This window comes from Dendrobates tinctorius, unplaced genomic scaffold (assembly GCF_039654945.1).
Source record: "Dendrobates tinctorius isolate UK_male_01 unplaced genomic scaffold, ASM3965494v1 ptg000205l, whole genome shotgun sequence".
Lineage (NCBI taxonomy): Eukaryota > Metazoa > Chordata > Amphibia > Anura > Dendrobatidae > Dendrobates > Dendrobates tinctorius.
Window position 1 is genome coordinate 863,845 of NW_027361872.1, and position 24,857 is coordinate 888,701.

General features: G+C 43.8%; 1 protein-coding gene across 1 annotated transcript in view; it reads left to right on the forward strand.

The window, feature by feature from the left end:
• Positions 1–490: 490 nt before the first annotated feature.
• The window catches only part of RHOQ (ras homolog family member Q), a 60,211-nt gene continuing 35,844 nt past the window's right edge, over positions 491–24,857 (forward strand). Inside the window, exons 1-2 of the mRNA XM_073553996.1 lie at positions 491–963; positions 17,301–17,359. Coding sequence (XP_073410097.1) covers positions 822–963; positions 17,301–17,359 — 201 coding nt within the window. The 5' untranslated portion in view covers positions 491–821. The remainder of the gene's footprint in view (positions 964–17,300; positions 17,360–24,857) is intronic.

Sequence of the window (24,857 nt, forward strand, 5' to 3'; positions counted from 1 at the left end):
ATGGTGTGGCTGTATTTGTTCCATGTATGTGGTATTATAGGTCACTATGTGGTGGTAATATGTGGTCTGGACATGGTGTGGTGGTATTTGTCCCTTTGGATGTGATATTATTGGTCATATTAAAAATTGAAAAATAAATAAAAAATATCCCTAAATTGTATTGGATATTTTAGCAAATGTTTAATAGGTAAGAATAGAGTAGGGCCCGGCCAAAAAAAATATAAAATAAGCTGCAGAATCATGGTTTTTCTGGTCATTTTGCCCTCCCTCCAAAAAAGGAATAAAAGAAATCAAAGCCCCAAAATTATAAAGATAAAAACTTCAGAATGTATTGCAAAAAATAAATAAATCTGTTTTTCATAAAAGTGCTGTAGGGGGTTGTGCTGTAGTGAGGGGTCGCGGTCCCTGCTGCTGATGCCCCGCTGTGCGCGGACAGGCGCTGGCCCCCGGACATGAGGCCGCCTCAGTGTCTTCGGCCCGGGGTGCGGGCGGCTCTTTGCAGACGCTCCCTTGCTCAGCACATTAGCAGGCTGCACCCCCCACAGCCAAGCTAGGCTGAGACTGCAGCGCCGGAAAGTGCGGAGCCCTCACGAGTTGGGGGAGGGGGGACAAGTGCACACTTTGGAAGCAATAATCTTATTTTACGGGGGAAGGAAGAGGAGGACGGCTCGGTGCGCGGCCGGGAGATGCGCGCCACAAACTTCCCGGCAGCTCCATTGTGTCAGCCGTGCCGCCACCACAGCCGGGGACTGGCGCACACCTTTGGGAGCGCGCTGGCGGGCATGGCATGCGGGGCATTCTCCCTAAAATGAGGAAGACCCATGGCGAGCGGGAGTGGCAGTAGTATGCTGAAATGTGTGGTGGTGGGCGACGGGGCGGTGGGCAAAACTTGTCTGCTCATGAGCTACGCCAACGACGCCTTCCCGGAGGAGTACGTGCCCACCGTGTTTGACCACTATGCAGGTGAGTCTGGCCGGTGACACCGGACACTTTTTTTTAAATTTTCCGCTATGTATAGTTGCACTTTCCATCCGTGTGGCGCGGCGGTCGTCGTAACGTTTTGCCCATTATTTGCACTTTTTAGTCAATAAGAAGTCATGTGACCACACAATATCGGCCGCCCCTCCCCCGAGGAGCACCCACCTGGGTTTACAGCGCTCTGGTCGGGCAGACGCTGACCGCTGATGACGTGGCCTCCGGACCGGGGTACGGCTAAGCTTTTTGCTCAACTCCAAGAATTAAGAAACTGATATTCGGCCTTTATTCCAAAAGCAGATCGCTGCGGTCTGACTCCAAGACGGATGAGCGCCGTCCTCGGCGGAGCAGCAGCATTTACAATGGGGGGAGAGAAGGAAGCCGCTGCCAAAACCAAAGGAGTGGGGCACCATCCTTGTCCAGTGTCAGTCGGGAGGGCGCCATACATTTCACGCAGTCCCGCTAGTATCGCCGTGGCCGGATGACTGTATGGAGAAGGAGGGGGGCGTTAAAGGAATTTCCCGGGTTTGGGAAGCCAGTGTCCGTTATTGTCTGCAGCGCCGACATCACATCGACAGCACCGCAGCCAATCAATGTGCGTTCAGCCAATCTGGACAAGTTGATGTCAGGAGCCGCAGAGCTCAGTGTTTGGCTGCAGCGCTGTCGATGTGTCAGCGCTTCGGACAATAACCAACATCGGGAGCGTCAATGCTGGACCTGGAAAGGGAGAGTGAAGCCAACTTTTTTTTTTTTTCTTATACTGCTGCTGAGGAACAAGGGTTTTCCAAAACCAGACATCCCCTCCAGGCAAAAAGTTGGGTCAAAATAGCCTATATTTGGCCAACACTTGTTTAACAACACGTTCAGTGGCCCACTAAAGTTGCCTGTGATCTGTAAGTTTAGTTTTTTTTTTTTCCCCCACCATTGCCAGCTGAAACCACACACGTATGACCCGGTCAGACGTTTAGGGTCAGTCACTTGGTGTTTTGCACAAGTGTATTGTCCGCCATGCTGATGGTTGAACCCTTAGGCCATGTGCACACGGTGCGGATTCTGCTGCGGATCCGCAGCGTTTCTGGCCCTGCGGGTCCGCAGCAGTTTCTGCTGCATTGTTACAGTACCATTGTTTCCAATGGTAAAACCAAAAACGCTGTGCACATGCTGCGGATTTTTCCGCGGGTTACAATCTGCAGCATGTCAATTGTTTGTGCGGAATCCGCTGCGGTTTCACATCTCCTCCATTGTAGAGGTGTGAAATCGCAGGTCTTTTTGACCTGCAGTTTTTCCAAAATCCGCGCGGAAAACTACGTGTGCACATAGCCTTAGTATAAATGGTCCGGTGTATCGTTGATCAGATTATCCTAACATTGAAGGGGTTATCCGGCCTTGGGCTACAAGTCTCCAGTTTCTCTATGTGACTGAAGACTTGTGAATCCTCACAGCTAGCACAGTGCGCGCTGTCATGATGTGGCGGCACCGGACAGTCATGTGATTTGCATACTCTTAGACAATTCACTTGTATTGAGTGAAGCCACACATGTCTACTCAGCATTTGGCTGCATGTATGCAAACGCCGAGCCTGGGCTGCCCCTTTATTGTTTGGGCTACACAGTGACGTGTCATGCGATGAGATCACGGTGTCGCCCTGTGTAACTGCATCCAATGGTTGTGTATCATGATTGACCATTGCACTGTCTCAAATGTTTCCAAAAGTCTGGGACTACAAGGGTGATGCTTTTTTTTTTTTTTTTTTTTTTTTTCCTGATTGGAGAATAACAAAAAAAAAGCCAAATCACAGACAACTTGTCACACAGCAGAGTATCGATCATGTTTGTAAACATTTGCAAATCGGTGTTGCCGTCGGGTAGGGCACAGGTCGTGTTGCCACCCACGAATCATTGGATGCCAACCTAGATTTTCTGTTGCTGGTCACAAGCCTCACACAACTCGCTTGCCATAAACTTCAATGTGTGTTGCAAGCCACCTGTCTGTAACTTGGATATTTGAATTTTTTTTGGAACAGAATTGCAGCTTTAAAATAGTTGTAAACAAATTGCACCAAGTTGTGTGTGTGTGTTTGTAAGTTCCGGGCAGGAGACCCCCCGGATGGTAAGGCGTCCCGGTCCGTAAATGGACCACGTTTTTCTTTGCTAATCTGGTGTAACCTGCTTGATTTCAGAGCTATATTTCTCAATTATGTGCGTTTTCTTTGGCACCACCAGTATTAATAAATGTGCCTCCTTACAGGATAATACTAGTCTTAGTATCATACATATATCGGACATGGAGCCTGTTGATTGTCCGCCTCACTAGAAAGCTTCTGCAGCAGCCAAGACCTCTGGTTGCTCAGTTTATGATGCCATAGTGCAATGATTACAGCTCCTGAGCTGTCTGAGGCTGTCTCCTAGTTTCTCTGACATCCCATTCACACGCACAATAGTCCTGTTGTCTGCTCTCCGTCCCCACCCAGTGTTTTCCTGGAAAGCAGTGTAATAATCCATAAAGATTACTATGATGCCAGTTGTGCCATCCCTGGTCCATACTGGGGGCAGTAACAGTCTACGCTGCTGATATGTGGTGGAGTCGTCATATGTGAATGTTGTGGGATATTTGTCATCGCATCTGCCCAACTTCACTTGAGATTACATTTTAACATCTATATTAAGGCCACAAGATACGGACCCCGTGGATCTTCTGAACTGAACCTAGATCCCTATAGTTATGGTATTCATGTGAGATGCTATGGTCGTCTGCACGTTCGGTCTCCCTTTGGCTTGTTCAAAATTTGATGAGGATTTCATTGTGGATTGAACGCCGAAATCCTCTTGAAATCTTTCAGTCTAGACATCGGCCAACAGTCTGTGTATGGAGGCCTTTTGACTCTTTCCAGGCATCATCTGACATATCTGATTTTTGGGCAGATGATCTTTTCATTCTCGGCGAAATACGCCACCTCCTGAAAAGCCTGGCAGCTGCTTTCTCGTAGAGAACTCGGCTGAGCGAGCGTTCCTGTGTATGGCAGAGTCGAGAGAGAGCTGTTGGCTATTGGTAGAATGATCATTCGACTATTCATACAACTTTCCAAAAAAAATCTGATGTCAGTTTTGACTGTGCCACTGATAAAAATCTGCAAAAAGAAATGGCATTACATGTGGAAAAGATATCTGATTCCTCTTGTCTATTCATGGCACATCAAACTTTGCAGAAATCCAAGTGTCGGCCTCCGATTTTTGCTATGGATCCTCCCCTAAATGCGGAGGCTAATCCGACACTTGTGGACATAGCCTTAGGCAGAACTCAGGCATCCATGTATTACCATCTGAGTACGGACCATGATGCATGGACGGTTTGTGGGTCTTCTGACCGAACTTAACAGCATATGACAAACAAAAACCTACGGACAGTAGACATATTATAGAAAGTGGCCCTGACCCAGAAGGACTACCTCTTCACATGCACTAGCCATGGAATTACTCTCAGAATACCATATACACAAAAGAAAATTAGAGTAAGAAAGATCCACGAAAGAAATAATAAAAATAGAATACTTTTATTAATCTCATAAATGAGTCACCAATGCATATTCTTAAAAAGGTCACAATGATACAAAGTTCCGTTAGAGGAGGGATACAGCTGCAGAAAAAACACATGCAGTAGCACAATACAACCTGGCAAGGATACAATAAAGTGACAGTGCTTCAATTTATATCAAAGTAGATAAAAACGCCTAGTGTGTGGCCATATCAGAGAAAGTACTTAATCCTAGTAGGACACATGTGACTAGAAAAAACGACCACAACACGGGTCATGATAATTATATAATCTTACCCATGGTTGTCGTGTGCACCACACGTGTAGCCCCTACGCGCGTTTCACGTAGGCTTCGTCAGGGGGGCTATGATCATAGGCGTTTTTATCTACTTTGATATAAATTGAAGCACTGTCACTTTATTGTATCCTTGCCTGGTTGTATTGTGCTACTGCATGTGTGTTTTCTGCACCTTTATCCCTCCTCTAACTGAACTTTGTATCATTGTGACCTTGTTTTTAATAATATGCATTGGTGACTCATTTATGAGATTAATAAAAGTATTCTATTTTTATTATTTCTTTCGTGGATCTTTTTTGCTCTAATTTTCTTTTGTGTATATATTAACAGCATATGACGTGGTCAAGCTCATGTTAAGGGACCCGCAGCTAGTCCGTACATCGTACATACATACAGTGGGGAAAAAAAGTATTTAGTCAGTCAGCAATAGTGCAAGTTCCACCACTTAAAAAGATGAGAGGCGTCTGTAATTTACATCATAGGTAGACCTCAACTATGGGAGACAAACTGAGAAAAAAAAATCCAGAAAATCACATTGTCTGTTTTTTTTTTTCATTTTATTTGCATATTATGGTGGAAAATAAGTATTTGGTCAGAAACAAAATTTCATCTCAATACTTTGTGATATATCCTTTGTTGGCAATGACAGAGGTCAAACGTTTTCTGTAAGTCTTCACAAGGTTGCCACACACTGTTGTTGGTATGTTGGCCCATTCCTCCATGCAGATCTCCTCTAGAGCAGTGATGTTTTTGGCTTTTCGCTTGGCAACACGGACTTTCAACTCCCTCCAAAGGTTTTCTATAGGGTTGAGATCTGGAGACTGGCTAGGCCACTCCAGGACCTTGAAATGCTTCTTACGAAGCCACTCCTTCGTTGCCCTGGCGGTGTGCTTTGGATCATTGTCATGTTGAAAGACCCAGCCACATTTCATCTTCAATGCCCTTGCTGATGGAAGGAGGTTTGCACTCAAAATCTCACGATACATGGCCCCATTCATTCTTTCATGTACCCGGATCAGTCGTCCTGGCCCCTTTGCAGAGAAACAGCCCCAAAGCATGATGTTTCCACCACCATGCTTTACAGTAGGTATGGTGTTTGATGGATGCAACTCAGTATTCTTTTTCCTCCAAACACGACAAGTTGTGTTTCTACCAAACAGTTCCAGTTTGGTTTCATCAGACCATAGGACATTCTCCCAAAACTCCTCTGGATCATCCAAATGCTCTCTAGCAAACTTCAGATGGGCCCGGACATGTACAGGCTTAAGCAGTGGGACACGTCTGGCACTGCAGGATCTGAGTCCATGGTGGCGTAGTGTGTTACTTATGGTAGGCCTTGTTACATTGGTCCCAGCTCTCTGCAGTTCATTCACTAGGTCCCCCCCGCGTGGTTCTGGGATTTTTGCTCACCGTTCTTTGTGATCATTCTGACCCCACGGGGTGGGATTTTGCGTGGAGCACCAGATCGAGGGAGATTATTAGTGGTCTTGCATGTCTTCCATTTTCTAATTATTGCTCCCACAGTTGATTTCTTCACTCCAAGCTGGTTGGCTATTGCAGATTCAGTCTTCCCAGCCTGGTGCAGGGCTACAATTTTGTTTCTGGTGTCCTTTGACAGCTCTTTGGTCTTCACCATAGTGGAGTTTGGAGTCAGACTGTTTGAGGGTGTGCACAGGTGTCTTTTTATACTGATAACAAGTTTAAACAGGTGCCATTACTACAGGTAATGAGTGGAGGAAAGAGGAGACTCTTAAAGAAGAAGTTACAGGTCTGTGAGAGCCAGAAATCTTGATTGCTTGTTTCTGACCAAATACTTATTTTCCACCATAATATGCAAATAAAATGAAAAAAAAACAGATAATGTGATTTTCTGGATTTTTTTTTCTCAGTTTGTCTCCCATAGTTGAGGTCTACCTATGATGTAAATTACAGACGCCTCTCATCTTTTTAAGTGGTGGAACTTGCACTATTGCTGACTGACTAAATACTTTTTTTCCCCACTGTACATACAGTAGGGAAAATAAGTATTTGATACACTGCTGACTTTGCAAGTTTTCCCACCTGCAAAGAATGGAGAGGTCTGTAATTATCGTAGGTACACTTCAATTATCAGAGACAGAATCTAAAAATAGCCAGAAAATCACATTGTATGATTTTTATATATGGTAATTAACTTGCAGTTTATTACATAAAATAAGTATTTGATACAATAGAAAAACAACTTGCATTTTTTTTCGGACTAAAAGACGCATCGGACGATAAGACGCAATTAGGTTTTAGAGGAGTAAATTAGAAAAAAAAAAATTGAAGCAAAAAATGTGGTCAACTATGCCCATCCTGGTTTATATGGTCCCCCCATCCCTAGCCTGGTAGGCATGGTCCCCCCCTCCCCCATCCCTAGCCTGGTAGGCATGGCTCCATCATAAAAACATAAAAAACCCATAAGCCATTATACTTGCCTTCCTGCTCTCCCTCGCAGCGTCTTGTTCGGATGCAAGCAGCTGCTTTATACTTGTAAGCAGCGCATTGCAGTGACGTCATGCGCTGCTTACAAGCCGAAAGACAGCTGCTGGAATACTCACTGTTCTCCATGCCGGTACTATGTGCATGGAGAGCAGTGAATATTCATTTCTCTTTATTAACGCGCATAGTGTGAGCTGCAGCCACCGGCTTCCTGCTACTGCCAGGCGTTCATGGGTGCCGCTACTAAAGGGAATGAATATTCCCTGCATTCCACGTCCGTGGGAGTGCAGACCAATGAATATTCATTCCCTTAAGTAGCGGACACATGTGAATGTCTGGAAGCTGCAGGAAGCTGGCTGCTGAGGCTAACGGAATGGCTGCTATTATAGAGAAATGACTATTCACTGCTTTCCACTCCCATAGGTATGGAATGCAGGGAGTATTAATTTCTCTTTAGCAGCTGGAACAAGAGTTTAACCGCAGCATCCGGTTCCTGCCTCCTGTGACCTGCTGGTCCGCCGCTGCCGCATCCCCCCAATTTTACGCCACATTTTTAGAGGAAAAAGGTGCGTTTTACAGTCCAAAAAATACTATAATATTTGGTACAGAAACCCTTGCTTGAAGTTAGAGGTCGGATGTTTCCTGTAGTTATTGACCAAGTTTGCACACACTGCAGCAGGGATTTTTGGGCCCCATTCATCCATACAAACCTTCTCCAAATCTTTCAGGTTTTGGATCTGTCACTGGGTAACATTGATTTTCAGCTCCCTCCAAAGATTTTCTATTGGTTTCAGGTCTGGAGACTGGCTAGGCCACTCCAGGACCTTGAAATACTTCTTACGGAGCCACTTTTTAGTTGCCCTGGCTGTGTGTTTCTGGTCATTATTATGCTGGAAGACCCAGCAAAGACCCATCTTCAATGCCATTACTGAGGGAAGAAGGTTGTAGGCCAAAATCTTGCAATACATGACCCCATCCATCCTCTTTTTCATATGATGGAGTTGGCCTGTCCCCTTTGCAGAAAAGCATCCTGAAAATATGATGTTTCCTCCATCATGCTTCACGGTTGGGACGATCTTTTGGAGTTGTACTCACCTTGTTTAGAAGAAGGATGAGTGGAGTTGATGACAAAAAGTTCTATTTTGGTCTCATCTGACCACACAACCTTCTCCTATGCCTCCTCTGGATCATCGAGATGGTCATTGGCGAACTTCTAACAGGCCTGGACATGTGCTGGTGTGAGCAGGGGAACCTTGCATGCCCTGCAGGATTTTAATCCATGACAGTGTAGTATGTTACTAATGGTAATGTTTGAGACTGTGGTCCAATCTCTTTTCAAGTCATTGACCAGGTCCTTATGTTTAGTTCTGGGCTATTTCCTGACCTCTTTCAGAATCTTCCTTACCCCACGAGGTAAGATCCTGCATAGAGCTCCAGACAGAGGAAGATTGGCAGTCATCTTGTGTCTTTTCATTTTCTAATAATTGTGCCAGCAGTTGTTACCTTCTCACTAAGCTGCTTGGATATTGTCCTTTAGTCCATCCCAGCCTTGTGCAGGTCTACAATTTTGTTCCTGGTGTCTTCAGCAGCTCTCTGGTCTTGGCCATGTGGAGAGGTTGGAGTGTGATTGAATGTGTGGACAGGTATATTTTATAGGTAACAAGTTCAAGCAGGAGAAAGTGATACAGGTAATGAGTGCAGAGCAGGAGGGCTTCTTAGGCTGTGTGCCCACGATGCGATTTTTAAGCGTTTTTGCCGCGATTTTCGGCGCAAAAACGTTTAAAAATCGTGTACAGAACGCCCCCCATGCATTCCTATGGCATTCCGCACATGCTGTGCTAATGCTGCGCTTTTTTCCGCAGCGGAATCGCAGCGGGAAAAAATCGCAGCATGCTCATTCTTTTGTGCGGAATCGCAAAGAATTGCCGCGATTCCGCACCCATAGGAATGCATGAGAATCGCTTACTTCCCGCATGTGGCTATGCCCACCATGCGGGAAGTTAAGCGTCTCATGTGCGGTTGGTACCCACGGTGTGGAGGAGAGGAGACTGTCCTCCAGGCCCTGGGCACCATACCCCTGTAAGAAAAAGAATAAAAAATAAAAAATCGGGGTATATTTACCTTCCGACGTCCCGCGCTGCATTCCCGGCCTAAGCGTTCCCAGTAATGCCTTGCGGCAAGGTCCTGTGATGACATAGTCTCGCGTGACTCTAGCGGTCTCGCGAGATCGCTATAGTAACGCGAGACCAACGTCATCACAGGTCTCGCAAGGCATCGCGGGGAACGATGAGGCCCGGGATGGCAGCGCGGGACGTCGGAAGGTAAATATACCCCGATATTTTTTTTTTTATTTTTTTTTTTTATAAACATTTTATCTTTTACTATTGATGCCTCAATTAGTAAAAAGCTGCTCACACTTGTCAAACACTATGTTTGACGAGTGTGACCAACCTGTCAATCACTTTCCAAGCGATGCTTCAAATCGCTTGGAAAGTGCTTGAGAAAATCGCGAACAGAATCGCGGTGAAATCGCGTGGAAAAAAACGCGCGATTTCTGGGAAGGAGTCTGGTTTTTAGTGTGCATTTTAACACGCAACGTGGGCACATAGCCTTAGGGTATATGCACACGTAGATTTGTCTGCAGATCCTCAGCAGTTTTCCAAGGGATGTACAGTACCACGTTATCCTATGGAAAACAAAAACCGCTGTGCACATGCTACGGAAAAATCCGTGCGGAAACGCAGCTGTTTATTTTCCACAGCATGTCAATTCTTTGTGCCGATTCCGCAGCGTTTTTACACCTATTCCATTCTAGGAATCTTCAGGTGTAAAAACGCAGGCGAAATCCGCACTCGATTCCGCAACGTGTGCACATACCCTTAAAGTGAAACTGTCGGCAGGATTTTTCTCAGTAAACTACAGACATTGTCAGGTTGGTTCTGTTATACTGATTAAAACAATACCTATAACGGCACCAACTTGACGCTGTAGGTTAGTGTGCACAATCCTGCTGACAGGTTCCTTTTAAAGAAAAACTTAACAGGTCTGTGAGAGCCAGAATTCTTGCTGGTTGGTTGGTGATCAAATACTTATTTCATGCAATAAAATGCAATTTAATGATGTAAAAAATCATACAATGTGATTTTCTGGTTTATAGTTTTAGATTCTGTCTCTCACAGTTGAAGTGTACCTACGATAAAAATTACAGACCTCCAAATTATTTGTAGGTGGGAAAATTTGCAAAATCGGCAGTGTATCAAATACTTATTTATCCCTCTGTAGACGTTTGGATGTTGACATCTGGTTTGGTGACCCTACCACCTAGACCCTCCCGGATCTGCAAATAAGCCACAGTTCTTGCTAGCGTGCCACAGCTTTGATGCGTCTCATACGTGACTGTTGCTGGTCCTGTCGCTCTTCCTGCACTCTGCTCATTTGCTGCAGTACCAGGTGGAAGTCACCCAGTGACTTTATCTCACAATTTGAGGGAAAGCTGTGGCCATTGTTGGCAGTGTCTCTTGGGGGCGTTTTTTGTATAGAGTAATAGGACATATAAAAAAAAAAAAGTTGCTATGACAAAACCAGTTTACTTAACACTAAGGAAATGTGACCATCAAAAGTCTAGAAAAAAGTTGTAGTTGAAGAATTTCTTATCTATCGAGAAAAAGTTTGGAGACAACATTCTTAGATAATTCTCAGTTCCGTATCTTTGTCTGGAGTTGGATCTTGCTACTTGGCTTTTCTGAAACTTCCTCTTTCTAGGCTCTATTAGTATGTGATCATCTGCACTGTCTGACCCGGCCATCATGGCAAAGCTGAACAAGTGTATGACATCGAGCCAGTGTTCTCACATACTCCGCATAAGCCTCTGATGTGCCAGGAAAGCTGTCAGCTGGCGTATGGTCTTTTCTTGGAGTATATCGCAGCGTATGTTTTGGATCATGTAATAAAAAGAAAAAAACTGTTGGAACTAGATATATCTATAAAGTGGATCTCTGCTATTGGGGCAATAATGTACATTACGGTGCAGAGGTTTCTTGCTCACGTAAAGACCAAATCCAGAGGGGTATCAAGAAAGATCAAAAAGAGTTGCAGAACTGTGGGCTGCAGGTCACACTGGAAGTCCATGGCCCCTAGATCAGGGCCCTGCGAACGTCTTCCTACCTGCTAGCATTTCTGAGCATGCCAATACCACATATCTGGGGAAAAAGCACTGTTTGGGCACATGGCAGAGCTCAGAAGGGAAGGAGCCAGAGATTGCACCAAAAAGTGGGCCCAACAATTTGTTGTTTTTTTTTTGTTTTTTTTATGAGTGCGGTGATACCCCATATGTAGTCAGAGTTCTGTTTGGACAAACAGCAGTGCTCTGACAGGATGGGGCACAATGTGAATTTTGGAACACAAATTTGGCTTTATTTGAAATTCATATTTGCAGAGCCTGTGTGGTTCAAGAGCAACAGAAATCTCCCATAAAATGTGTTTTTTTTTTTTTTTTTTTTTTTTTTGTTCATTATACCCTCTAATGTATTTATCTAGGGAGGTAGTAAGTAGTTTGATACCACTATTTTTTTTTTTTTTTTTATGCAGTTGATGCAAAACAAGTTTGAACATTTACAATTTTCATTTTTTTTTCCCACTGTCTTTTATGATTCTTTTTTTTTTTTTTTTGTGTATGTTCTGAGGAACACGCCTCAAATTTGAGTGCGCTAGATTTTCAGTGTTCAAAAGTACATCCAATACGGCAGCAATGTGAGTTCTGGACACACCATTTGGTTTTTAGGGTAAAATTGAAGAAATTCCAGGACCCATTAAGAGCTGACATAGACATTGAGCAAAACAAGAAAATCCTTCTAGGATGTATTAAGGCCCTTTTACATTTAGCGATGCACCAGCGATCCCACCCGGTCAGGATCGCTGGTGCATCGCTAAATGATCGCTAGTGAGCTTTCATACAGAAAGATCTCACAGCGATGCAGCAGCGACGCAGCGCACGATACTCACCATTCACACACAGCGATCCTGACATCCTCCCGCCCGCGTCCAGCGTCGCTCGTCGTCACAGCAGGAAGTCTCAGCAGGAAGCGCCCGACGAGAAATGGAGCCGGACATTCTCGCGCGATCAGCGATGGACAGCGGGGGAGCCGGTCGCTGGTAAGTATCACACATAGCGATATCGCTAGCAATATCGCTATAACGTCACAAAACCAGTGACGTTTTAGCGATATTGCTAGCGATATCGCTTAGTGTAAAACCCCCTTTACTCACAGACAGGGCTGTGGAGTCGGTAAGCCAAACCTGCGACTCCGACTCCTCAATTTCCCTTACACCGACTCCAACACATATTGCTTATATTTAACTGAAAAATTTATTGTAGTACAATGTGAACCTCAGACATTTAATCATTTTTATGGTACAATAATCAAGATATTTAGATAGAACATAATATATATTTATTGGAATACAACTCTAGAACACAAAAAACTGTAATAAATCGTAAATATGTAACACTATATAATATTGATTACGTGTGTGTATATGTGTGTGTGTATGTGTGTGTGTGTATGTATGTGTATATATATATATATATATATATATATATATATCGTATTTTTCGCTTTAGAAGACGCTCCGGATTATAAGACGCACCCCAAATTTTGAGGAGAAAAATAGGGAAAAAACTTTTTTTAATAAAATGGTGGTGCATCTTATAATCCATGCGTATTATTGCTTACTGGGGGTGGTGCTGGAGGAGGCCGGAGTGGAACATTGCTGCTGGGATGAGGGGGTGTTTTGATGTGTAGCGTGACGCTGCCGGTGTCTGATACTGCCACTGCCCTCTGTCCCCTGATGCTTGCTGCCCCGGCGCTGTCCCTCGGTGCTTGCCACCACCGCCGTGCTCTGTCCCCCAGTGCTTGCCGCCGCGGGGCACTGTCCCTGGTGCTTGTCACCACTGCCGCGCTCTGTCCCCCGCTTCTTACCCCCACCACCGCGCTCTGTCCCGTTCAGCGTGGAGGTGTCCAGTACTTGTCGTGGTGCTGTCCCCCAGTGCTGCCGTGGCGCTGTCCCCCGGTTCTTACCGCCACCGCCGCGCTCTGTCCCCCGGTGGTTGCCGGCACCGCCGTGCTCTGTCCCGTTCAGCGTGGGGCGGTCTCTGCCGCTTCATGCCTGCTTTCCTATGGATTTCTTCCTGGAAAATGGCCGCCGCGCATGCGCAGATGGAGATCTCGGCACTGAAATCTCGGGAGTTTGTGCGGCGTTTTTCTAATCTGCTTTTGCTATTGAAAACATTATCTTTGAGCTCAAACCTTTCAGGTGATGCGGTTTTTTAAAAAGCTGATCTGCTTTTGCAGCTGAAAAACATATCCTCAAAAAGCGCAGGAAAAACGCTGTGTGTGAATGTAGCCTTAGATCAGGAATAGAACAGCCATTTATAGGACATTTCATAACTTTCCCAAATTCCTATGAAAAAATATTCAGCACATTCTGCAGTGAACTACTGTACCCAATTTATTATATATTTTAGGAGTCTGAGTCGGTCCATTTTATACCGACTCCACCAAAATGAGCACAGACTCCACGACTCCGACTCCACAGCCCTGCGCACAGAGGGAGGCATGCTCCTAAAAACACACTGACTGATTATAAAACTTTGGTCTTGTAACAAAACCCTTGTCCTCGCATTTGAGTATATTGTAGAAAGGAGAATAAACTACTGGAATGAAGGGCAAAATGTGGAGGAAAACGCTGCCAACTATGTGGCAAAGCTGAGATCCTCAAATAAAATGATCATGCCCGTATCACCAACTTAAATATATAAACAATATAAGTGGAAACAGTAAAAGTTAGATAAATGGTCGTAGGAAGGAAATTAGGGGTCTCGATTTGTTTTAGCCGATCATAGTTGGGGTCAGTTTTTGGTGGCTTGGGAATTATCAGTAAAGTGTAGGAATTTGGGCTTCTGAATGGGCTCGGGACATGACTGCAAAACACGGGTGCTGTGGGCAGATTTTGTTTCCCAGTAGGAGCGGAGTGTTTTTTTCTTTTTAAACAAACAATCCAGTGTTCAGGGTAAGTTCCAAAATTTTTTTTCACTTGTGGGACATGTGTGGGGGATCCAGGAACGGGAATGCAAGGCAGTGTGTTTTTGGGAGATCCATTGTCGGGCTTATAAATTTGTTTGATGGGCAATCAATTGTAGGACTTCGGGGCTAATGAAAATTTTGAAAAAAAAAAAGGGGGGGGGGGAATTTGAGGGGAAGATGAAGTGTCATGATGCCACAGCGGTGGGGGGACTTCGGTACTTGGTCCTGCCTCTGAAGCTTCAGCAGTGACGACCGACTCTGCTACCATCGGGCAGTGGGATCCCGTGGAAGAAGAGTCGTCGTCACTGGCTGAAAATTGCTCTACTTCAAAGGCAGATTCAGCATCGCTGCCCGGAGCAAAGCAGGGTGTATTTTCACAACTGGAGTCAGACTTTTATCTCTTATTACTTTACTCCTTTAGATTCCAGGATATTAAGCTTCTGATTGTGTTAATGTTTGTGAAAATCTGATGACACAGAGTTGAGTCAGTCTGTGACTCAGAGAAATGGTCACATAAGCAGTGTCATCTCCCGTAAAATTAGGTACAAAAATAACTCTATTCGATGCTGGAATTTCTGATGTAGTGGATAAGCGATTTTGTGGATATTAGGATTCTGACCTGATCAAATTTATATTCCAGTTTATAGATCATTATATAGTTACAAATCCTTACAGGATGTGAACAACTTCTCTGGATTTTTTTTTTTTTTTTAAATGTAGATATTTTGGGGGGTAGTTTTGTTTTACAGTTGGGTTTCATTAAAAATTTTAATTTCTTACCTTCTGCAGCCTCTGTGTACTTGGCAGAATGCAGATTGAGTTAACCAGTGAAACCCTCAGTGAGCAGAGGTTTTTTTTTTTAATAACTTTTTCTGAGTTGTAAATTCAGTTTGGTCATAAGTCAGCTTAGAGAAGTTAACAAGGTTGATAAGTCACATGCTGAACTTGATGGAGCTTTCTCCTCTGATTATGCATTTTCTATCGCTAGATTATTTATAAAGGCATCCAGCCCTTTTTTTTTTTTTTTTTTTTAAAGCTATAGTGTCTGCCATCACTTCCAGCATTCCACAGTCTGACTGCTTTAACTGTAAAGAACCCTTTCTTTTTTATCCAGAAGTGCAAGTATTTATGTAAAATAAGACTCTGGAAATGTCTAATTTTTTAACAGGTATTTTTTAAGGTTCTATAATGGTGGCCTGCACAAGCACTGAGCGTTTCTATATTTATGGTATGTGTACGTATACCGTAATTTAGCAGTGCGGGCCGTATTCTAGTGACAGTGCAGCAAAATTGTGTTCCCGCCTAAGTACAGTACAGACCAAAAGTTTGGACACACCTTCTCATTCAAATAGTTTTCTTTATTTTCATGACTATAAAAATTGTAGATTCACTCTGAAGGCATCAAAGCTGTGAATTAACACACGTGGCATTATATATTTAACAAAAAAGTGTGAAACAACTGAAAATATGTCTTGTGTTCTAGGTTCTTCAAAGTAGCCACCTTTTGCTTTGATTACTGCTTTGCACACTCTTGGCATTCTCTTGATGAGCTTCAAGAGGTAGTCACCGGAAATTGTCTTCCAATAGTCTTGAAGCAGTTCCCAGAGATGCTTAGCACTTGTTGGCCCTTTTGCCTTCACTCTGCGGTCCAGCTCACCCCAAACCATCTTGCTTGGGTTCAGGTCTGGTGACTGTGGAGGCCAGGTCATCTGGCGTAGCAACCCATCACTCTCCTTCTTGGTCAAATAACCCTTACACAGCCTGGAGATGTGTTTGGGGTCATTGTCCGTTTGAAAAATAAATGATGGTCCAACTAAACCCAAACCAAATGGAATAGCATGCCGCTGCAAGATGCTGTGGTAGCCATGCTGGTTCAGTATGCCTTCAATTTTGAATAAATCCCCAACAGTGTCACCAGCAAAGCACCCCCACACCATCACACCTCCTCCTCCATGCTTCACGGTAGGAACCAGGCATGTAGAGTCCATCCGTTCACCTTTTCTGCGTCGCACAAAGACAGTCGTTGGAACCAAAGATCTCAAATGTGGACTCATCAGACCAAAGCACAGATTTCCACTGGTCTAATGTCCATTCCTTGTGTTCTTTAGCCCAAACAAGTCTCTTCTGCTTGTTGCCTGTCCTTAGCAGTGGTTTCCTAGCAGCTATTTTACCATGAAGGCCTGCTGCACAAAGTCTCCTCTTAACAGTTGTTGTAGAGATGTGTCTGCTGCTAGAACTCTGTGTGGCATTGACCTGGTCTCTAATCTGAGCTGCTGTTAACCTGTGATTTCTGAGGCTGGTGACTCGGATGAACTTATCCTCCGCAGCAGAGGTGACTCTTGGTCTTCCTTTCCTGGGGCAGTCCTCATGTGAGCTAGTTTCTTTGCAGTGCTTGATGGTTTTTGCTACTGCACTTGGGGACGCGTTCAAAGTTTTCCCAATTTTTCGGACTGACTGACCTTCATTTCTTAAAGTAATGATGGCCACTCGTTTTTCTTTACTTAGCGGCTTTTTTCTTGCCATAATACAAATTATAACAGTCTATTCAGTAGGACTTCTGCACAACACAACTGATGGTCCCAACCCCATTTATAAGGCAAGAAATCCCACTTATTAAACCTGACAGGGCACACCTGTGAAGTGAAAACCATTTCCGGTGACTACCTCTTGAAGCTCATCAAGAGAATGCCAAGAGTGTGCAAAGCAGAAATCAGAGCAAAAGGTGGCTACTTTGAAGAACCTAGAATATAAGACATGTTTTCAGTTGTTTCACACTTTTTTGTTAATTATATAATTACACATGTGCTAATTCACAGTTTTGATGCCTTCAGAGTGAATCTACAATATTCATAGTCATGAAAATTAAACTCTTTGAATGAGAAGGTGTGTCCAAACTTTTGGTCTGTACTGTATATACTATCTTTAATCTGATGTTGTTTTTTTCCTTTCAGTCAGCGTTACAGTCGGTGGCAGACAATACCTTCTTGGACTATATGACACCGCAGGACAAGTGAGTACATGGTGCACAGTTCTGTGTTAGTTTTGGATGAATTTCTCTTGCTGCAAAAAATTTATTTGGACATAAATATACCAAATAAATATACAAAGAGGCACTTAATAAATGCAATTATATGAACCTAGTCTGAGAAACGTAACTCTCAGATCACGGGAAACGAATGTGCCAATCATAAGATTAAAAATAAATGTTTTATTATAACAGTTAAAAGTACAGAAAAAGGTGCCGTATAGACTGGGGACACGACAAAACGCTGGAAAGGAATGTGGTAATTGCATTCCCAAGGGACTGCTATATTTGTATTTTGATAGTTGAACATATTGGGAACAGTAAGGATCTATACATATCCTAAACTAAGTCAGTGGTAGTCTCCGAAGGAACTAGCAGTTGGTGATTCTGAATAACTGTAAACGCGCGTCTGGGTGGAAGGATGCAACACCGTATATGCTTGCAGCTCTGGAGGCAGATTCTCAGGAAGATCTATGCCCGGCCCATAGATCTTAACATCTCATTTACATATAGGAAAAATGTGGATTTTTCAGAAAGATATCGGATAATAGATATGAAAGTATCATTTTATTCAGCTTCCTATGATCTGCATGCCCAAATAGAGAGTTTAAGAGGGTTGTTCCCAATGACAGGTTTCCTTTTAAAACTGCTTGCTTTTGGTGAATTTCAGTTGGTTTTTCCTCTTTACCAGCATTCTGCGAGCACTATAGGTGTAAGAACTTTGTTTCCTTCACTTCCCGGTCACGGGCCCGCCGCCTCTTCCTGTAGAGGGTCACGGGCCCGCCGCCTCTTCCTGTAGAGGGTCACGGGCCCGCCGCCTCTTCCTGTAGAGGGTCACGGGCCCGCCGCCTCTTCCTGTAGAGGGTCACGGGATACTGATTTGGCTGCTGGATAAGGGTCCTGCCATTTCACTCCTCTCTATTTCCAAGCTGTAGATATTTTCGTTCTTTTACCCTGCATTACAAGATACGTAAAGTATTTCAATTTCTGATAAATCCCTTTTAATATCGGATGAATGTTTCACATACCTGTTTCGTACAGGCAGCCACATGGCTGCATAGCTGAATGTGTCATCTGTCGTTATAGTTGGAGTATAAATGAATGGGAGGAAAGCTTTGTTACCCGCTGCAGCAGAGAAAGGAATTTCAACAAATGCATACGAGCGTCTGATTTTCATAGGCGATTATACTCTCCACTAAGCAGTTGTGCCATCGGAGAGCAGATTGTTCCTGGCAGATGCGCAGGCTGTCGTCTGTATTGCTGGACTTTACATATTGTAATGTATCTGTTACTGGAGTTTTCAGGGTGGCAGCCGATTCCGTAGTAAGTGGATTTCTCCGATGATATTCCTCGAAGCACTGGCATTCATACAAGCCTGGAATATAAATTGTAGTTGCATAATGCAAGCCTGCTGGTTGTAGGAAATAAGTTTCCTCACCTTGTAAGTCTCTGCTATGACATACTTGCCAGCTGGCCCCGGAAATCCAGACTTGCAATAAAAATGGAAGACCTCAGGACTCTCAAAAGGATTCCGCCTGGAAACCACCAGAAAAGGCGATTTAAAAGAAGAAACACCAAAAAGAATGAACAGTTGTCGGAAGGAGTTGCTGCGCACATGTTCCGTCTTTGCAAGCCGTGAAGCAGCTAAAAGAAGTGACCTCTCCATTTTTTTGGCAGTTTCCGCTTGGAAAGCCTACACTATCTTTATATGTGAAAGTCAAAAAACATACGCCGGTGGCAAAGCCAATGCAAATGGCATCAGAAAATGCACAAAAAAAAGTTTTCATGAAGTATCTTCTGCTTCACAATGTGGGTACGTCCGCATCTAACAGACGTCGTGTGCACAAACCGTAATATATATTGTGCTATGAAAAAAACAAACTTTTTTTTTTTTTTTTTTTTTTTTACATGCAGTAATTTAAATTAATACTCTGTTCACAAACTGGTGCGTCTCCTCCATACTCATCTCTGCGTTCTCTGCCAATCAAAATCCAGCAGCGATGCCACATGAACGCTGCACCCAATTAATGACCTGTGATCGTCTGCAGCATTCACATGTCATCCAAGAGGAAGAAACGGGACGAGTGTAAGAAACGGTATGTAATAATGCTGCAGACAATTAGCGGCCACTGATTAGCTGCAGCGCTCACATGATGCCACTGCCGGATTCTGATGGCGAACAGGGTGGTGTTTTTTTTTTTTTTTCTTCTCCTCCCTATGCTTATTAATAAGGGATTGTCCACTAGTGAATGTTTATTATAAGGTCGGCCAAGCATGCTAAATTCAGTGTGTCTGGTCAACCATCTAATGTGTGTGGATGCCTATTAGCAACTCTTGAGGGGAAAGGGAAGCCTTGGGCGTCCTACTCCCCAACCTGACCTTGTGATCTGATTACTGTGCTGGATTTTCCCCGCTGATGATCTTGTAGTTTTTATTGTTTTTTCTTGTGTTCAGTTTGCTGAGCATTATCATTCAGTACTCTCCTGCTGTTCCTTGTCATTTTACGGGCATTATATGGGGATAGCCTAGACTTGACTAGTTTAGGGTAGTCTTCGTGGGCTGCATCCCTACACCCTAATCTGCACTAATCGCTGTCCTTTCATGGTTAAACATTGGAGTCTTGCCCAGCATTTATTTTCGGCTATACCGGTTTGTGTCGCCCGGAGAGGCAGACTAGAATTTCTCCTTAAGTCACAGATGTAGCAGATGGTTTCTGATTTAAAGATTGGAAAGTAAGTGCTGGCAGTCTGTAATGTAACTTGGATGTGACTACTTACAACTATTCTCGAGTTTTCTTCATGTACGTTCTATTCGGAACATCTCGCATTCAAAGAAGTAGAATAATAGATGGAAAATCGCTGTCTAATTCCACTTTGGCTATAAAACCTGAGGCGGTGACGGTAGTGAACCCCATGATCTTGCACCATCTACCCCCCCATCATATCCGATGTCACACTTGGGTATAGGAAACGAGATCTGGAGAATGTGGAGCTGTCAGTGACCAGCCGTATGGTTTTGATGACCCATTCTTAGGCTATGTCCTCAATATCTGGCCGATGGTGATCCAGCACCCCTCCGAACCTGAGCTGCAGTTCTCAACAACGGCTGCTGCACATTTCCAGCTCTTAGTGTCAGAATCCCACCAAACAGCCTTCCAAAACGCCACTTCCCTGAATGTGTAGATTAGGCTCAGGTGCACTTACTCCTGCCAGAATATAACGCGCTATATCCGCAGACAGTGAATAGAGGGGTCGTGCATTAGTGCTAACGGCTCTGGTGGGGTTCCAGTGGTCCGACTCAGTCGCATCAATGTGTGATACACAACTCCAAGTGGTTTGTCACAACTTGGAACATTTATTTTCTATCTATAGGATACCATATGGATGTAGATCCAACCTCCGAGATTCCCAGCAGTCAGGACTATGCAGGGACCCGCTTACACTGGGACGCGCGCAGTACATACCCTTTCAGATACCATACACAAGGGGCAGTCACCTGGAGCCCCTTAAGAGTACCTCTAGTGTTACTGCTATTCTCCTCTTCCACTGGAAATTTTTCCAAAGCAGATTTAGTGGAAAACCAGCAATTTGCATGCTTGATTGAAATTTTGTGACACATATAATCCCTTAATAATAATCTTTATATAGCGCCAACATATTCCGCAGCGCTTTACAGATGAACAGTTTGAAACACAACAGTCATAAGTAATAACGTTAACAATACAATAATTAAAGCGAAATAAGACGACCCTGCTTGTGGGAGCTTACAATCTACAATGAGGTGGGGGCGATACAAAGCACAGGTTTGTATTTACAATGATGGTCCAGCCATCTTCAGGGGGTGGGGGATAGATGGAGATAGTGAATGGGCTACATGCAAGCATAAAATGACTTTGATTACTGAATGTGATAGGCCGCTCTGAACAAATGTGTTTCGAGCAAGCGCCTAAAACTATGCAAATTGTGGATGGTCCTAATATCTTGGGGTAGAGCATTCCAGAGGATTGGCGCAGCACGGGAGAAGTCTTGGAGTCGGGAGTGGGAGGTACGGATTAGGGCAGAGGTTAGTCGAAAGTCATTTGCAGAGCGCAGTGGTCGGTTAGGCCGATAGACAGAAATGAGGGAGGAGATGTAAGGGGGTGCCGCACTGTGGATAGCTTTGTGGGTGAGAACGAGTACTTTGAATTGTATCCTGTAATGAATGGGCAGCCAGTGTAACGACTGTCGAAGAGTGGACGCGTCCGAGAAACTATTAGCCAGATGGACAACCCTGGCTGCTGCATTAAGGATGGACTGGAGAGGGGAGAGTCGAGTGAGGGGGAGGCCAATTAATAGAGCGTTACAGTAGTCCAGGCGGGAGTGGATCAGGGTGACAGTGAAGGTTTTTGTTGTTTTCATGGTGAGAAAAGGGCGGATTCTAGAGATGTTCTTTAGGTGTAAGCGCCGACGGCACGAGCGGGCAAGAGATTGTATATGGGAGGTGAAGGAGAGATCGGAGTCAAACATAACGCCCAGACAGCGCGCCTGCTGTCGGGGTGTTATTATGGTGCCACCCACGGAGAGGGAAATGTCAGATTTAGGGAGGTTAGTAGATGGCGGGAGCAGAAGTTGTTGAGCTTTGGAGAGGTTGAGTTTCAGATAGAGAGCAGACATGATGTTGGAGACTGCAGACAGTCAGTGGCGTTCTGTAGTACAGCGGGGGTAAGGTCCGGGGATGATGTGTGTAGTTGTGTGTCATCAGCATAAAGATGGTACTGAAAGCCAAATCTGCTTATGGTCGGTCCAATTGGGGCTGTGGAGAGAGAGAAGAGAAGGGGCCAAGGACTGAGCCCTGAGGTACCCCGACAGTGAGAGGAAGAGGAGATGAAGTGGAGCCAGAGAACAGAACACTGAAGGAGCGGTCAGAAAGATAGGAGAACCAGGAGAGAGCAGTGTCCTTAATGCCTAGTGACTGGAGCCTAGAGCGTAGGAGAGGGTGGTCAACAGTGTCGAAAGCTGCAGAAAGGTCGAGAAGAATGAGCAGAGAGTGGTCACCGTTACGTTTTGCTGTCAGAAGGTCATTGGTCACTTTGAGTGCAGTTTCTGTTGAAGGTAGGGGGCGGAAACCGGATCCCTTAAAATGTTTTGTGTAAATCATGTTTATTGAATTAACAATATTAAAATAAAACATTGCTTTCAACAATATCATGTCTGGTTCTTGAATGAAAAACAAATTGCATATTAATTCCATTGTTGCGTATTTAACACCAATATTATCTTCTAATTGGAATAACAACTATTAATACCATTCAGTCCAGAAAATTGTCATACACAAAACAACCTCTGTGGTGTTGTGTATTCTCATGAAAATTAAAATAGAAGTTTGATGAACAACATGAAAATAACAGGAAAAAAAATTAAGAAGTCAGAGGGAAGAAAAGAAAAAGGAAAGAGAGGAAGGAAGAGAGAGGGAGAGAAAAAAAAAAGGGGGAAGTAGAGGTAAGGAGAAAGTTATAAGTAGAGGGTCAAGTAATCCAGACCCCCCCTCGAGCACTTTTGTGTCCTCCGTCCCATATGGAGGAGATAATAAGTTGGTCAAGACCATTTTAAGCCAAAGACAAACAGGTCAAACCAAGTGAACAAGATATAAAGTGTACAGAATATTTCTGATGCTATCCTATATATGAATCAAGGTCCCGATAGCCAGATATCTAATTCTGGGGTTTCCCTGAATGCTAGCCAGGAGGCCCAAGTGTTATATAGTCTGTCAGGGTTCCCTGTGGTTTGAATCAGCAAATACTCCATTCTATAAATATCATTGAGTTCTGCAACAAATTCAGAGCGTGAAGGGTATTTCTCTTGCTTCCAAAACCGGGGGATCAGATTCCGAGTAGCCGTGAGAAAGTGCCTGAGGAGATTCTTCTTAAACCTGGAAATCGACATATCACATAAAGTTAAAAGTGCAAGTTCCACTTTAGGTTGAATTTGACATATTGATAGCCTGTTGTAGAGATCAAAAATCGACAACCACAACTTCTTTATAAGCGGGCAGTCCCACCATATGTGAACATATGTTCCTTTATCCTGTAAGCAGCTCCAACATGTGTCCGGAATCACCGGAAACATAGAATGCACCATAGAGGGACATCGGTACCACCTTGTTAAAATCTTATCGCTCCTCTCCTGTGATACCGAGTGTAACGACATTCTAAATGTAAATAGAAGCACCCTGCCCCTCTCCTCTTGAGATAGGGATCTCCCCAAGTCATGCTCCCACTGTGAGAAAAATAATGGGAAGTCATGTGTCGGAGTCTGATTTTTTTTTTTTTATAAAAGATCCTACAGAAAGGAAACCGTGTGGGCCGGAGGGTCCCCCGTGACACAGAGCTCCTCGAAAGGAGTTAAAGGTCTCCTGATATCATTTTGTAATCCCTTAAAATGTTTAATTGTTTAATTTTTTTTTTTTAAAAAGCCACCCTCTGTGTAACACCAAAATAATGTAGCGATAATAGCAATACATAAAAAATAGTTCTATAGTTACACAACCAACCGGGTGTGACCCGTAGAAGCACAACTGTGCGAAACGGCCGTCGCCTTGCACTCCACTTTGCACTGTCCGCCGTGCTTGTTTTAACAGAATTAAATAAATACTTTGATTTTTATGGACGGTAAGTGCCACCTTCTCTTCTTCATTGCTCTACATTATTTTGGTCTTACACACTGGGTGGTGTTTTAAAAAAAAAAATAATGCAATATGTAATTTTAACCCCTTAGTGACGGAGCCAATTTGGTTCTTAATGAGCAGGCCAATTTTTACAATTCTGGCCACTGTCACTTTATGAAGTTATAGCTCTGGAACGCTTCAACGTATCCCACTGATTCTCAGACTGTTTTTTTTTTCATGTACTGTTTTGTACTTCATGTTAGTGGTAACATTTCTTTGATATAATTTACATTTATTTATGAAAAAATGGAAATTTGGCAAAAATGTTGAAAATTTTGCAATTTTCAAACTTTTTAATAAGTTTTGCACCCTTAAATCAGAGAGTGGTGTCACACAAAATAGTCAATAAACATTTCCCACATTACGACTTTACATCAGCAGAATTTTGGAAACATAATTTTTGTTTGTTAGGATGTTATAAGGGTTAAAAGTTGACCAGAGATTTCTCATTTTTCTAACAAAGTCTGCAACCATTTTTTTGAGGGGCCACCTGACATTTGAAGTGAGTTTGGGGGGGGGGGGGGGGGGGGTCAATATAACAGAAAATACCCAAAAGTGACACCATTCTAAAAACTGCACCCCTCAAGATGCTCAAACCACATTCAAGAGGTTTATTAACCCTTCAGGTGCTTCATGAGACCTAAAGCATCACCAAAAATTTACTTTGGAACCATTTTTTTTTATTTTCACAAAGGTATCACGAGAAAATGTACCACAATATTTGTTGTGCAATTTCTCCTGAGTACGCCAGTACCCCGTATTTGGGGGGGGGGGGGGGGGG